Here is a 16,073-nt window from a genome sequence, read left to right as displayed (position 1 = left end):
TTAAGTTTTAAATATTTAAATGCGAGCTACAATGATAGGTCCTTGGTGGCTTTAAAAACTATTTTTTAACAACAGTTATAATGTTTTGACATATTTACTTGCTTTTTTACTGGTAGTCTTAATTTATCTTTTGTGTTGAACATTATTACATAGTTAAAGCTGCAGTCAATGTGTGTTTAGGTCTCCATGTACGCTACGATAAAAAAAAATTGCAAGTGTGCATATGCTGCATTTGTGTCATAAATTTTTATGCCAGTGTTGTGAGGAGTGACTTTAATTACAAGTCCTTTTGTCGTCCTCTTGGCATTTGTTTATGTGGCACTATAACTGTGAATTTAAGACACTGTAGCCTGCCCCTACACATTGAAGTGAGTCCTATTTGAAGTGAACAATGTATCGTGAATAGATGAGTAGTGAACGACTGAATAATTCAAACCGCCTAGATATTAGGTCTTGCTTTTTGTTTTGTTATATTTGGTACTTTGACAATTAAACCACCCACTGCTTGGTTAGTTTATCCACCAAAACACAGCTGAGGATGTTGTGACATGGAATTACTCAGAGCCACTGTGGTTAGTAGTTTTTTGGTTACTAAATTCATATTTTCAGCCTCCCTGTGCACCACTCATACCACCTTGCAGTCCCAAAAAGAAGATCTAGACTTTGTGAGGTATGAGCACAGCTACTGCTGCATCTCATTTGATGTCTGATATTCTTTAATGAAACATCTCGCTCACATCAGAGCACCCTATTTAATTCCACTCTTACAGAGACAGACAAAGAGTCTGAGAGTGAGATTGAGAAAGCCAGAGCAAGCGAGCGTTGACCTTTGTGTGCATGCATGGGAGTGTGTGAGTGTGTCTCAGAGAAAGAGAAATGGAGAGAATAAACCATCACTGATATCAAGAAGAATTACTTTATTTCAGATTTTCATTAAACAGATCATGTATCTATGTATCACAGCTTTGTTGTAGTACGTACAGTGTTCTCACAATACTGTACGTACAGTAAGTTTACATTAAAATTGGTCAAAACTAAATCATCATAATTTTTGCTTCAAGTTATATCTTTGAAGTGTTTACTAAATCACTTTCCATTACCTCATGTTCTGCTTTATTTCCAGCATCCACATGTAGTCCACAGCTAATAATTAGGTCACTTCGCTGGACACATTCCCTGCTTTTATACACAAGCATTGTACATTTTGAATTAACAGAATTGTAGGTGATGAATTAGCATTTATAAACGAAAAGTTATCTGAATCTATATTAGCAAGCTACTGTAAGCTAACTTCTCTAAGCTAACTACTGTGAGCTAACTTTGGTAAGCTAACTTCAATAGCCTAACTTCTGTAAACTAACTAAGCTAACTTTGGTAGCCTAACTTCTGTAAGCTAACTGTGGTAAGCTAACTTTGGTAGCCTAACTTCTGTAAGCTAACCGTGGTAAGCTAACTTCGGTAGCCTAACTTCTGTAAGCTAACCGCGGTAAGCTAACTTTGGTAGCCTAACTTCTGTAAGCTAACTGCGGTAAGCTAACTTTGGTAGCCTAACTTCTGTAAGCTAACCGCGGTAAGCTAACTTCGGTAGCCTAACTTCTGTAAGCTAACCGCGGTAAGCTAACTTTGGTAGCCTAACTTCTGTAAGCTAACTTTGGTAGCCTAACTTCTGTAAGCTAACCGCGGTACGCTAACTACCCTCAGTGGGGGCTTTTCATGGTGGTGTTTCAAAGGTTGTGTTAATTTTCATTGGATAATCATAACAGACTTCTATGCTCCTGATACATCTACTCATCCAAGTTATATGTTCCCCAAATCTATGAAGTGCAGTTGGAGCCTAAAATTCAAACCCCAGCTCTGTATAGTTATTCAGAGAAACCTGCTAAAGGTTTTTTGTTTTTGTTTTCAAGCACTGATTACATGGGTACATTTTTGGAAACATGCTGACTTGTTGCTAGATTTTGTAACTTATTTAAAAACTTTACCGAACAACATGTTTAGCAGCTACTTTTCATTTTGATATGAGTATCTCAAATGGCCCCAAAGGATGAGCGACCTGTCCAGAGTGTACCTCTTGCCCCAGTTTCTCCATGACCCTGAATTGGATTAAGCAGGAATGGGAAAATAAAATAATGAATGAAGAGTCTCTAGTACTGCCCTATGTACAAGAAGTCCAGAGGATAGGTACCTGGGAACATCGTGACTAATTATAAGTTCATAAGACACTTGTACAAAGAACCCGAGGAGCATAAGAGCTTGTAAAGATATATAATTCTCTTTCAACCAGCTCACTGTACAAGGAGACCAGTGGTGAAAGCTTGTCTGCTTGGTTTGCAAGCTTATAAATGGCTGAAATATCAAATTTATTACTTTTATTTCTTGTAGAACATGTCACTGAGCTGAAGGTCAACCACAGACATGCTGAGCATTCAAAGAGTTTGGCAGACTTTTAAGGCTGAAGAGTTAGGAATGTGTATGTTTAATGAAGGTATTGAATATCAGAAAGAGGACTTTGCTCATCTATAAGTAGGACCACGTTCCTTTGCACATACTAATCAAGCATGCTGTATAAAAGTTTAGTCCCTTCAGGCGTAGCACCGATGTGACATCAAGACCAGCTTGAGCAACAACTTAAAAAAGCTAAATGAGGCTAATTTCAGAGCAGGGGAATGTATCACCTGTAATATGCATTAACATTGCATAGCTCTGGTGATCTCAGGTGATGATTAAACTGTGTGTAGTTTTATTTAGCCAGAAACAGAGCTCAGAGCCACAGGTGCAGCACAGCAGTGCTGAGACACACCAAATCACTTAGCAAACACTTTGCTTTATCACCCAGCAGCCACCAGGGTCCTGTTAGTATATTAGCAGGGTGTTCAGCTCTTTTCATTAGTGCCCCTGGCTCATATCTGCTTTCACCAGGGTCACATGTGAAAAGTTGTTCCCAGAAAAGAGGGAAGATCCGACTGCTTGCATGTGTGTGCAGTATATCAGTGTACTTCACAGGCATTTTTCTCTCTCTTTCACACAGCTTTTTCCTCTTAACCTTCATTCTGAGCAGAAAGAAATCGTCTCCTTCATGGCAATATGATAATCTTCTGGTGGTTTGAAGTCCTCTGTGCCTAAACATCTTCATTTTCCAAAGGTACACATGAAAACTTCTGCAATTTGTGTTTGAATGTGGCCACAGCAGCATTAAAATATGCAGCTTATCATATCTGAGCTTAGTCTAAGCTCCATGAGGCAATTTTTCACCTAACAGCTCCAAATGGTGGTGAACAGATAGCTGTACTGTGAGGCCCTCTGTGAATTTAAATCAAATGATGTAACTTTTTTTCAAATTTTCCTCTTTAACAACTTTTTATCTCGGCTTTGGAGTCTTTTCTATCAGTTCTTCTGCCTCATTCGGGCACCCACATTGGAGATGATTAGAAGCCAGTTTTTGGGAGTTAAACTGACACGATGCATGTTTGCGGTTTTCTTTTCACAGCTCCACGGCCGACAGGGCACTCGGCTCCTCAAACTGCTGCTGCTCCTCGATACCTCGGGCGAACAGCCGGATCAGCTGGCACTGCACGCTGTGGAGACAAAGCGTACACACACACAATGCATCATTTAACCTGAATAACAAACCATCAACTTAATGACTATGGTCATTTCAGTGAGACTTTACAGTCCGTGTGGCAGATATAAAAGCAGTGGAACAGCACTCCAGTGAGTAGACTTGACATTCAGACTTTAAAATGATGGAGTTGGTGGTGTTTAAAGCTCTTTTAGTCAGTCAGTGTACAGCTGGATTAGGAATGTGGAGAAAAAACTGCAAACTGTCCGTTGCTGTGGCGCTTTATAAAGCTTTGATTACAGCCTTTTTTCTATGCTGCACGACATCTGCATTTTTTACGGGTTTTATGTTGTTTACTCAGTGTTGAACGACAGTTAATATCAGGGTTTATTCTCAGAATGTTACTCGTACACGAAAGAAGAAAACAACGCTTTATAACCAAGCTGTATGTTTGGGTTTTAGAAACAGAGACTCGTGTCTTCATCATCATCGTCCCTTTTCCAAACATCTCGCCCCCACCTCTCACTCTCTCCTTCTTACTTTCTGTCTCACCCGACTTATTACCATTAATTATCTGAACGGCGCCCAGCTTGGCTCAGTCCGAGAACGATTAGCAGCGAGGAGGAGGCAATAAATGGACGGACTTCTGCTTTAATTAAAGGGGAGTAGCCTTTTAACATGGGGAGGGCCGTTAAATTAGCGACATTACAGCGCCATGCATCATTGGCGAAGTACAATGGAGCGTGAAATAAACGATGCATCAAGCTGTGCCACATCGCCTGTGTAGAGATCTGATAGTGGAAGCTGAAGTGTGGACAGCACCAGAATAATGAGGGAGCCAATTCCATGGCGTTGCCAAGGTTGTGTGGCGGGGAACGGTGAAAAAGCCTCCTGACCAGCGTCTGTTGGACAGCAGCAGCTTTAATGACACTGTTGTTCTCATTCTGTCTGGACACACACTGTGACTTCCTTATTACCAGCCAATACGACTCATGAAGAGAATTTATATCTCTTTCTTTTTCATTAACACTTTACACACAAACAAGTTGTTGACGAGTGAGGGCGGCTTTGCTGGTTGTTTTTAGAGCAAGAGTTTGCTCAGACTAACATGTTTAAATGCATTTTAAAAGTCCTTTTTTTAATAATTCACATTATATATGCATTTGTTTACTGGCATCATGTAAGCACAGATCAGGGATAGTTGATCTTTGCCACTGTTTTGTTCAAAATAGACGTGGTGCTGGCATCTAGTGAGGAAAATAAACCATTTATTTTGCCTCTAACATCTTGTAATCCAGTATTTTTCCTATTAATTATTGAATTGATCATTCAAATACACCCGAGTGGCATTTCCCCACTTGCTTGTTTCGATTAAGGGTTTTATTAATGTTCTAACTTCACTGAAATTTTCAGTTTCGTGATGCAAATGAGGTTTTATACCTCTAAAAATGCCCTTATATGCGTTAGAACATTGGAATAATCCAGGTTCACACGTGCTCAGTTTTGAGGACATTTTACATAAAAACGCTATTACTTTTAATCATAAATCAGAAAAAATCTGTCAGAAAGACAAGAAAAATAATAAAATAAGATGAATAAATCTGAACTGCTCTGTAAAATCCTTAAAAACATTGTCAGGATTAAAACTAGGACGTTGTGTTGTTTGAGCACCGAAAACACAAATTATGGATTATTTAAATAAATGATGTTTGCACTTATTTCCATGAATGTCAAACAGACACAATGTAGGAAGAATAAACAGCTTCATGCATATTTTGTACGTTTTTCTTCCCAAAAAAGGCTTGAAGAGGACGTAAAGTCGCCTCATATTTAATAAACAGGGCCACAGCGTGCAGATTTCCAATGATATCGACTATTTTCCATGAGTTTGCCATCGTTGTTTGGTGTGAGAGCATCGTGTCCTAAAGCGTACGAAGCAACAAACACTGATGTACGTCAGCGCCGGCCAACAAATGCTTGTCTGAATGTTATTCAGACACTTCACTCTGGATGAAACTAAAAGTGATTAAGTGTGAGTTTTTACTGCAGAGCGCTGATACCGAGCTGTCAGGCACACAGAACATAATCTGTTTCGACTTAGGCTCTGAGACACCAAACATTGGGGCATTTTAAACTAAGATTACAGCTTAATATCCAAAAAGAAAGTCTTCAGTGTGAATATCCAGCCGTGGTGATGTAAGAAGCATGAGCTCTGAGAGTGTTTCAGCACATCTTCCATTATATTGCTTCTGCAATTTAAAGCCATTTGTCCTCATCTGTGCAGAGAGTGATTCGGTCTGTCTTTGCTGCACAAAAATGCTCTGTTTTCAGTGAAAAGCATCAAAGGGGAACTCCGGTGTTTTTAAACCTTATTTCTGGCATGAAATACGTTCATCTGCTCACCAAGAACAGTTTGGTGAAAGTCGGCGTCCTTCGGAAGATATTTAGATAACTGGAGATCCATATAACGGAGTGAACGGGGCTTAGAGGATGCAGCCTCTAAATAAGGCATTATCTGTCTTTATTTCACCAATACTTTAAGAAGAATGAATGAATGAACGTGTGCTATAGCTCTGTTAGCTCATAGCTCTGTTAGCTCATAGCTCTGTTAGCTCATAGCTGCTGTGTTGTTGTTATTGGCGGCTATCGGGGGGCTTATAGAGGGCTTTCTACACACTCGATGACGTCATCGCCTGTCCTTCTTTCGCTGTTCCACGACGGTTCGAGAACAGCTCGGTGCTTTACCGCCACCTTGAGTAACGTCTTCTTATCGGGTGAAAATGAGAAAGATTGAGGCAGGGCATAGACGATACAGCTCATTCACGGTAAGAACGTCCATCTTACTCAAAGTCGTCAAAACATCGTCAAAATCTGATAAATATCCTGCCATGTTGCACAAAACTATCAGCAGCAAACTCTGTGTGAAGTTAGCCGACTGTCACAGAGCACGGAGTGAATAAACTGTGCTGCAGGGGGGTGTGTGGATGAAGTGGTCCCAGTAGAGTGCCTGTGTAGAAATCCCTCCGTTAGCTCTCCTATAGCTGCAAGTAGCCACATAACAGCAGCTATGAGCTAACAGAGCTATAGCACACGTTCATTCATTCATTCTTCTTAAAGTATTGGTGAAATAAAGACAGATAATGCCTTATTTAGAGGCTGCATCCTCTAAGCCCCGTTCACTCCGTTATATGGATCTCCAGTTATCTAAATATCTTCCGAAGGACGCTGACTTTCACCAAACTGTTCTCGGTGAGTAGATGAACGTATTTCATGCCAGAAATAAAGTTTAAAAATACCGGAGTTCCCCTTTAAAAGCTCTCTTTCTTGCTGTTTAGGACACTTTAAAGTGTCTGTTGGTGTTTTAAAGCTCCCCCAACTTGTTTTGGGGTTATTGGAAGTCTCCGTGGTTGTTTAGATTAACTTTATAGAGGTCATTTGGCCTCTTTGTGGTAAATCTGAGACTCTGTGAGTGTTTTCAGGGATTCTGAGCCTCTCTGTCGCTGCTTTGAGTCATTTTGGGCCACTCAGTCGTTTCCATCTCTTTCATTTCAGTGCATCTCTCTGTGGTGAAATGAAAGACTGACATGAAATCTTACAGCAGCTCACAGTTCCCCGTCTTACCTGACTTGAATGGCGGTGTGTTGTAGTATCTCCCCGTCACAGACCCAGCTGCTGTGGGGGCGTGTTTGTGCAGAGCCAACGGGCCCGAAGCCCGCCTTCGTTGGACCTTCGCTCAGGTCATCCAGTGAAACCGGCTCACGGTGCAGTGGTTGGAAGTGAAACTTCTTCACTCGATGGACCTCCACAAACGGGTGGTCAAACTGAGGAGGGAAAGCAGAGAAGGTCGGACACTTGAGGCTTATTCCAGCCAAGGAATCGCCAGGTTTTCAGCCAATAATTGGTTGATTTTCATGTTATTATAGAGTAAAATGAAACGAGAAGTGATGTGTATTAGAACGGTGCTTCTCAGGCAGAATAATCCGACCCAACCCCCCCAACCCTGGATGCTTTGCCAATGATTGTGTTCGTGAGTGAAATCTTAGAGCGAACCGTCTTCTCCAGCCTGAGAGGAAGCAGCAGCACTAATGTCCTGACTTCAGGAGACTTCTCCTCTGAAAGCGACGGAAGAATCAATCCGATCCTTCAGAGGCTGCATCATTTCTCATTAATGAGCCGGAGGGGGCTTTTCTTCTTCTTTTTAAACATTAGTAATGAACTGAAGCCTTTGCCGCTGCACAGGATAGTGATCAAATGTAGCGTCTGCTGTGCCTAAGTTTAACATGAGAGGGAGAGAGTAAACAGTGTCTGAATCAATGAAGCTGGTTCCTTCTGTGCAGGCAGGTAAACAGCTGCTGATGTTCAGAATGTGACAGCTAACCACGGTGCCTTATATGACTGAACTGATGGGCTAAGCTGGCGTTTTGGGCAGGAATACGTCTTCCTATGGCACATCACACCAGTATTTCACTCATTTAATCAAAATGATGCCATATTAGAGAGTAAATAACATCATAACTCTTCTAGAAACTTCCAATGATTGGAGGATTTTCCTTTAAATTTATGTTATTTTTGTGCAAACAGGCTGATCAAAAGCTTAAGACCAAAGCCTCAAAGGGTCAAAAACAGAACTAAAAGCGTCATTTAGAATTAGTTTAAGGATGTTTCCAGGAGGCTGATGGGATTGTTGCTCCATGTGGAGAAAATGGCTTCATGAAGGGCATCGACGGTCTGGAACCTTCCCATCCAACGTCCTCGATGGGATGCGTTTGGCGCCGTCGTTGCACTGAAGGAACCTCCTCCGCTGAGCCGTGTCGGAAACAGCTCCAAAAGGAGCTCCTGGTCATGCCGGTAAACGGTAGGTTTGAGACGTGGTCTTTGAAGACGCCGTCTGATGGTCAGCATCACTCAGGGCTTCAATTCCAAGCCAAAAAATGACTTGAAAACCAGATTTTAGTGCAGATTTTGGGCTTTTTGAGGCTATGGTCTCAAACTTTTGATCAGCCTGTTTGAGTTTAAATGAAGTTTTGTTGAGTGTTGAATATAAAATATAAATAAACATCCGACTTTCTGTTTTTCTTCTTCGTTTACGATCCACCGCTGCAACATTTAAGTTAGTCTTCAGATTTAGTGTTTATCATCGCATCTTTACCTTTAGTTTGATTATTTATTTACTTGATAAAAGTTTCTTCTTCTGAACTTTAGTGACGATTTTGTCCTTTAATTACAGCCAAAATTGACATTTTTTTAGAGCAGGACACAGTTGGTGCCTGATGTTGGACTGAATTACTTTTATTTGAACAGATTATAACACATTTATATAGAAAAAGTCACGCTGTTCCCTAATTTATGGCTCTCCCTGGAGTGATTTTCATTCTTACGATAAATAGCACGTGACTGACGAAAAAAGCCTTGAAGATGACACCTAGTGGCCATCGTTGGTGTTGCATTTAAGGTCCTTTTGGTCAGACTGTTTCTATCTTTTAAACAGTATAAATAGGATTGTGTTGACAGTAGAATAAACCTTTCCGCTGTTTGTACATAACGATCCTGTTTTGCTCTTTTTACTCATTTATGGAAACGAAAAAGGCAACAAACAGGTTTTTAAAAACAGGAATAGAGGTGAAGGGGAGGCAGGGAGGTGAGAAGGGGGAGGTTAGACAGCAGGAGGGTGCACAAAAACTACTTTAACCACCAAAAAAGTGCAGAGAAGAAGAAAGAGAGATGAAAGAAATGATATTGTCAGAATTCCCTTTGATCTTTCTCAGTGTTGCAGAAAGGTTCGACTCTGCCTTCTGCACTATTTTCTTAAACTTCACGGGGTGCCACTTTCTCTCTGCTTTTCGCCCTTTTTGCTTTCTTTCTTCACCCCCTCTCCCTTTCTCGTCCTCTCTCATCCTGAGAGCGGAGTGACAGCCATTTATTTCACATTATGACTGCGGCCGCTTTGCATTCATGCTGGACGGTCTGCCTAAGAGGCTTTCTGACAAGGCCATGAATACACTTAGTGGCTTTTCGCTCCTTGTCTCTCTCCGCTTCGTTGAACCAAGATGCTGATATTAACCCAACTTTGACACAAAGTCCCAACTCACACCGACTCGTACGACTACTTGTCTACCTTTCTGTGACGCAAGTAAAGCAGCGAGGACACCCTGAAGCCGGCGCCACACGATAGGCCCTGAAATCTTTAATCATCGTGCAATAAGAGGAGTTAACGAGATGTAATATTTAAGTCTGCAGCCATGCTAGCTGCGAGGCTGTGCTTCAGCATGCAACCATGAACAAAAGAACATGTCCCATCTATATGCAAATGCTGACTGAGTATGTTTACAAAGCAGAAGGGATCGTCTGACAGAAGGTGTGAAGATCAATCAGTGCTAACTCTGAACCATCTGAAATATCAGAATGCTGCAACCATCGAGGCCTTCAAGAGCAGCCATGATGGAGATGTTTCCCGTCCTGAGCTTTAAAAGAAGTAATACAACACACAGCCTCGTTTAGCACAGCTCTGTTCACATTTTATCATTAGAAACGACACTGACACGAATCTTTCAAACACTTCTGAGAGAAAATGCAAATAATTATACATTTAGTGGCGTGTTTGAAACGTATAACTCCGGTTAGCATGTTAGCACGCAGATATTTGCTGATATAACTCAGGTTAGCACGTTGGCACGCAGATATTTGCTAATATAACTCAGGTTAGCATGTTAGCACGCAGATATTTGCTGATATAACTCAGGTTAGCACACAGATATTTGCTGATATAACTCAGGTTAGCACGTTGGCACGCAGATATTTGCTAATATAACTCAGGTTAGCATGTTAGCACGCAGATATTTGCTGATATAACTCAGGTTAGCACACAGATATTTGCTAATATAACTCTGGTTAGCATGTTGGCACGCAGATATTTGCTGATATAACTCAGGTTAGCACACAGATATTTGCTAATATAACTCAGGTTAGCACAGTAGCACGCAGATATTTGCTAATATATCTCAGGTTAGCATGTTAGCAGGCAGATATTTGCTAATATAACTCAGGTTAGCATGTTAGCACGCAGATATTTGCTAATATAACTCAGGTTAGCACGCAGATATTTGCTAATATAACTCAGGTTAGCACATTAGCACGCAGATATTTGCTAATATAACTCAGGTTAGTACGTTGGCCCGCAGATATTTGCTAATGTTAGCCCGATTCTTTAATTTAAAGCCCAAGAACAAGCTGGAGAAATCTTTAATTAAGCAAAGTATTTATTAGTGGTCACATGTGGAGTTTATGGCAGCGCTGGACTCGGAGTAACGGAGCTCCCGCAGGAAACCCGTCAGGCTGAGCCCCGATATCTGGAAACATTTCATATTTATATTCAGCTTTATCTCACAGAGGTTGTACAGAGTATAATTGGAAAGTTTTTAGTGGCCTGAGCAGGCCAACCACTGTCCTCGTCGTGTTTCGGCGTGGATCTAATGTACCAAACATATCTAACCCAATAGAGATGCTTTGTCTGACCCAGTTGTTTTGTCTCACTACATTGTGTTGTATCTGCAGAGTGGAAAAGTACCAGCTGGGAACATAGGTTATTTAGTAAAATATAGAATATGAATACATAATGTCTGAGAACAAAGCCAATTATAACACTAATTACAACTAAAAATGACACAATCTATTTTCTTTTGTTGGTATATTCATAAATCAAAAGTTATTTGAATCTTTTTTTAGTTGCATAAACCATTTATTTGTGCCTCTAACGTCTTGTAATCCAGTATTTTTTCTATTAGTTATTGAATTGATCATTCAAATACACCCGAGTGGCATTTCCCCACTTGCTTGTTTCTATTAAGGGTTTTATTAATGTTCCAACTTCCCTGAAATTTTAGATTTAGTGATGCAAATGAGGTTTTATACCTCATGAAACAAATGTGCTCATTATGTTGGGTCATTTGGGTGGTAAATGACCTAAAAAAACATGGAAAAACATGCCTTATGTCAGGAGTTTCTCTGTGATATCTTAGATTTTTTTAGGGTTTTTTAACAGCTTTTGACTCTAATCAAAGCTTTGTTACAGGGTTAATATCTGGCCTTGTAACCCAAACAGTGAGGAGGAGGATGTTGGAGTCAGACTCGCGTTAAGCTGACGTCTACCAGCACAATTTCCAAATTTAAATTTTTACCAAGGCAGAAACTGCTGATGGAACTTCCCGAGCTGCTTCCTGAGGTAATAATTGCTAATCGGCAGACTCTCCCTGGTGATCCTCCTGCTGTCCTGTGAGGGCATTAGTCTGGTTTCAGCCTGTTTTCCCATACAGCATATCCCTGATGCAGCGATTACCGGGCCTCTCTGGATCAGCGTGGAGGTTATTTATGATACGTGGGAAGGCACGAGGGCTGAGGCATTTGAACTTAAGTGAACCGTGGTTAGAAAATTGAGTCGAGTCAGCAAAGGCAGGTGCTGGCACAGCAAGAGGGAAAACTCTGCCTTCTGCTCCCTGGATGACGGGCTTTAATGCGCTCCCAGTTCATCTGTGCACTGACGGAGGAACTCGTGATGGTGAACAGGACATTTTGCAGCAAAGCCAGTGTGAGTGAGCTGGAAATGTTTTCTTGTATTTAGAGCTTTCCTGCAGTCTTTGAAAAGAAAGCTGCGAAATATGTGCACCCCCACCTGGTCCTCGCTGGTGGTGTGTCGAAGGAGGTGTCTAAAGAAGTCCAGATGGGAGCACTCCCTGACCAGGATCAGGTCTGTGGTGCCATCAGCGAGGTGGGCGGCGGGCGACAGGCCTTTCGGACTCCGGGGACTCGCACAACTCATGCTGGCCGCGTTGATGGCGATGAACTTCCCACGGACCGCGGTCCAGCCACGCCCGCCATCTGAAACACAAGAGCATGGCCGCACCTGCCGGTTATTTCAGGAGGGTCGACTGCACATTTAAGAAGAAGAAGAAGAAGAAATATTACGTCCAGGAGAAATTAAATGAGCCAATAATGTGACACAGAGTCCAAGAAAGTTGGTTTTTGAAGAAATTTTTAATTTATTGGCAGCAAAACATGACAAAAAAGTGGCACCAAAAAGGCTCTTTAGTAAAGGTCGGGAGAGGTTCAGTCATAATTTAAAGAATTTGGAGATCTTCAGGCCGTCAGGCTTCCTTCGTTCCCAGATGTTTACAGATGTTATTAACAGAAGAAGGGAGGCTCCACAGTGGGAAACATGACGAGCTGATAGCTGAGACTTTATGGATTTTCTTTTGATGTAAACTTCACGCAGCGTCCCAACTTTTTGGGGAATTAGAGCTTGTTGTATTGCTTTCCGCTCTGATTTACAGTGTGATTCAATCTCTCGGCTCCCTCGTGCATCGCACAGTTTCTGCTGTAGAACAGCTCCAAGCCGGCAGGAATGTTGATGCTTTTCTCTTTTCATCAAGTACGCTGAAAACAGAATTAATGTTGATGTGCAGCGAGAGTTGTCAGCAAAACTCAGGTTGTGCTGAGCAAGTTTTCACCTTTTTACCAACAACAAGCTTAACTCTTTGCTTATTGGGTCTTAATTTAACTTTCCTTTAACCTCCAACAACCGAACAAGCTGTAATTTAATGCTGGAGTCCACCACAGCTCGGCTGAGATGAAGGCTCGACTGACGTGATGCAGCAACGTCTCACGCAGCATCAGTCCTGCTGATTACGGCCCGTTAAGATCCAGATGTTTGCAGAAATTCTCAGAGCAGCTTTACTCTCATGATTGAGCAAAGATTGAAACTTTCACGCTAACAGGAACGAACTGTCGTCTGCTTCAAAATGCAATTAAGTTTGTCCGAGGAAGGGTTCATTATCTAAAGAGGACGTCCAGTAGATATGAGGCTGATTGGCTCAACCTTCAGTTCGCTTCTTATGATTAAATGCAAACGCTGCCGCTGAATCTCAAATGGCAGATGTGATGGCTGCGCTTCACGAATCATCCCTCTGTTCCTGGGAGATTAGCGACTGTTTACTTGTCCAATGGTGAATCAAAGACTCGGAGCTGTCACCTGTGGGACTGCCACCACCTGTCACCGGGGTGATAGTCAGCTGGGGTGAGCTGCAAATAGTGATCACAGGCATCCAAATTAGCATCTGACTGTTTCATGAGCACCTCAGAGGGAGAATTATGTGATCTCAGAAAGCAAAACGATTCATTACCTTTCTCTCATTTCGCAAAACAAACGTACAGGGGTGATAACGCCAACCGGTGATAACAAGCCCTCTGAGGCGACATAAGACAATAATATTCTAACCGGGAAGCAGTGATTAAAGCTACGCTTAAAAGAAATGTGCAAAACAACATGACCAACTGTGGACTGAATGTTTCTAAATGAGTATTTGCTTTTGCCGAAGAGACCGGCTCATTTGCTGAGAGGGAATGCGTCGTGCCTCATTGATTTAGCAGTTGTCTGCGATTTCCCTCCGCAGAGAAGAAGACACAAAAGACGAAAACACAGCACCAACAGCAGCAGTGGCGTGAGGCAAACCCCCCGTCAGAGCCGGCAGAGTTTACTTTCATTCTTCCTGATTAGTGGGAGACTGTCACACAGGAAGAGTTTGCAGAAAAAGACAGAAAATGTTGAATTTAACTCTAATTAAATCCTCTGCAGCGCAAACACACAAAAGCCGGAGGTCTGAGTGCAGATAAAAAGGTGTGAGCGGTCACAGGAGGCGGCGTTTTCCAGCTGCAGACGGGGTGCACGTGTAATCTCATCAAGCTGGGTGGGGTGGGGGTGGGGAGCTGCAGATTTGGATCGTCGAGAGGCAAAAAAAGAGCTCGGGCGGGTCACAATGGGGAGTTTATTGGATTATATTTTCTCATCAATACCTAATCAAGAATCTCATCAAGAATGTCGGCGTGCTGAGAGTGAAATGACAGAAGATGAGGCTCGTATTTACACTTTGTCCAGCTCAGGTCCTCAATCTTCCCCCGAAAAAAGGGAGAAAAATGCAAATCTCGTCTTCCAATTTACTGTGAACAACTTTAAAGGAAGAGACGCTGAGATTGTCTCATCCCCCTTTGTTTTATTTGGCTCTTCTCTGGAGCTACACTCTTAAAAAATGCTCATTTCCACACGTCTCCGAGTTGTGGCAGAGGTTTGGAAATAAACAAACAAGCAGATAACGAGGCAGAGGAATGAAAAATAGGCTTTTGCTTGTGATTAAGTAGGCATATTTCAAATAATGAACCTAAACTCGTACCTTCACCAGGCTTTTCCTTCTCTGCTGATATCTCACTGGGCTTGTTCTTTGATGAGTGCTTGTGCTGGCAGATGCGGCACCTGAAAAACCAGCGTAAACTTGTTTTACAATCATTAAATCATCAGTATTGCTGACATTCAACACTGTACCGAGCTCAAATGATTCATTAAATCTGAATACATTAAGCCTGTCTAAAACTGAGCTGAATGGCTGTTTTTGTTGGTAATGTCCAGAAAAGCCTGCAGGTCTTTTGGAGCATAGCGCTATCCTTTTTATGGTCAGATAAGTCATAACTTCATAGAATAATGGTTTTCAGTTTCCATTACAGATGCAAATTATGTCTGTGGTCAGAATATAAAAGCAAACCAAAGCACTTAGTCAAGAGGTTTTTAGAAAAGAGTAAGTGGACTTTCAGTCCTCAATAAATTAGCTTACTGACAACACAAAGTACCCGTTTCAGCTCTGGCAAACGTACGGGTCCCACTGAATGTCATCGGATACGTTAACTTACTGTAAAATACAGCTAGAGAGCAGCAAGAATTTCTCTGAAGCTTAATTTACCCAGATCGACATTGCAGCTTGTCCCTTGGGTGCCCGACGCTGTCCTCGGCGGCGAGGAAAGAGACGGTGCCTTCGTAGTGGTTGTGAGACAGAAAGGTTTTTACGCCTGTGGAAAAGGAGCCAGCGTTAGCGTTTGATTTGTTGTGTTTAACAGGAAAGATTATCATCATGAACTGAATTCACACAGGTTTGATTATGCTAATTTAAGGTATTAATGCTCAACAAATGCATTTACCCAATTTCTGTGATAATTATCTGGAATATGAGGGTCAAAATGCCCATTTTGTGATTACTTTTTCAGTGTTTTGCCTCTCGATGAAGTCAAAGTTTTAATTTAACTCATTTCAGATTAGTAATGCTGCTACATTTGAGGTTCTCAGCAAAAATCTGTCATGAGCTCAGTTTTATTTTGGGGGGGGAAGAAGATTTTCTGGAAGAAAAAAGCACCTGAATCTCTCTTTTAAGCCACCATCTCGGAGGGCGAAATGGTCAAAAATGGCACCGTACTGGCACTGTTCGTGATCTGTTTGTAGCCGGTTAGCAGCCTTTATGCAATTGAGTCATACAGTAATATAAACAAGTAATGGTGAGGTATTTAAGGCGGCTCAAGAGCCGTGTTTTTTGTAGGAAAAATAACTGTTTTGGGTGTAAAACCATGTCGAACTTTTGCTAGCATTAAATGCTAAGTAGTGTGCTTAAAAAAAGGGAAAACCCAACCGTGCACCATCTATGGGTTT

The 16,073-nt window shown here is 41.7% G+C and overlaps 1 protein-coding gene across 1 annotated transcript in view; it reads right to left on the bottom strand.

Moving 5' to 3' along the window:
- Window positions 1-897: 897 nt before the first annotated feature.
- The window catches only part of cerk (ceramide kinase), a 40,805-nt gene continuing 25,629 nt past the window's right edge, over window positions 898-16,073 (bottom strand). The window contains exons 9-13 of the mRNA XM_072377101.1: window positions 15,337-15,442; window positions 14,776-14,855; window positions 12,225-12,430; window positions 7,181-7,380; window positions 898-3,575 (exon numbers count right to left, since the gene is read on the bottom strand). Of these exons, the coding sequence (XP_072233202.1) occupies window positions 3,482-3,575; window positions 7,181-7,380; window positions 12,225-12,430; window positions 14,776-14,855; window positions 15,337-15,442 (686 nt within the window). The 3' untranslated portion in view covers window positions 898-3,481. The remainder of the gene's footprint in view (window positions 3,576-7,180; window positions 7,381-12,224; window positions 12,431-14,775; window positions 14,856-15,336; window positions 15,443-16,073) is intronic.

The sequence above is a fragment of the Leuresthes tenuis genome, unplaced genomic scaffold, assembly GCF_036924035.1.
Source record: "Leuresthes tenuis unplaced genomic scaffold, fLeuTen1.0.hap1 SCAF_23, whole genome shotgun sequence".
NCBI lineage: Eukaryota > Metazoa > Chordata > Actinopteri > Atheriniformes > Atherinopsidae > Leuresthes > Leuresthes tenuis.
This window is presented reverse-complemented; position numbering and strand designations above follow the sequence as displayed.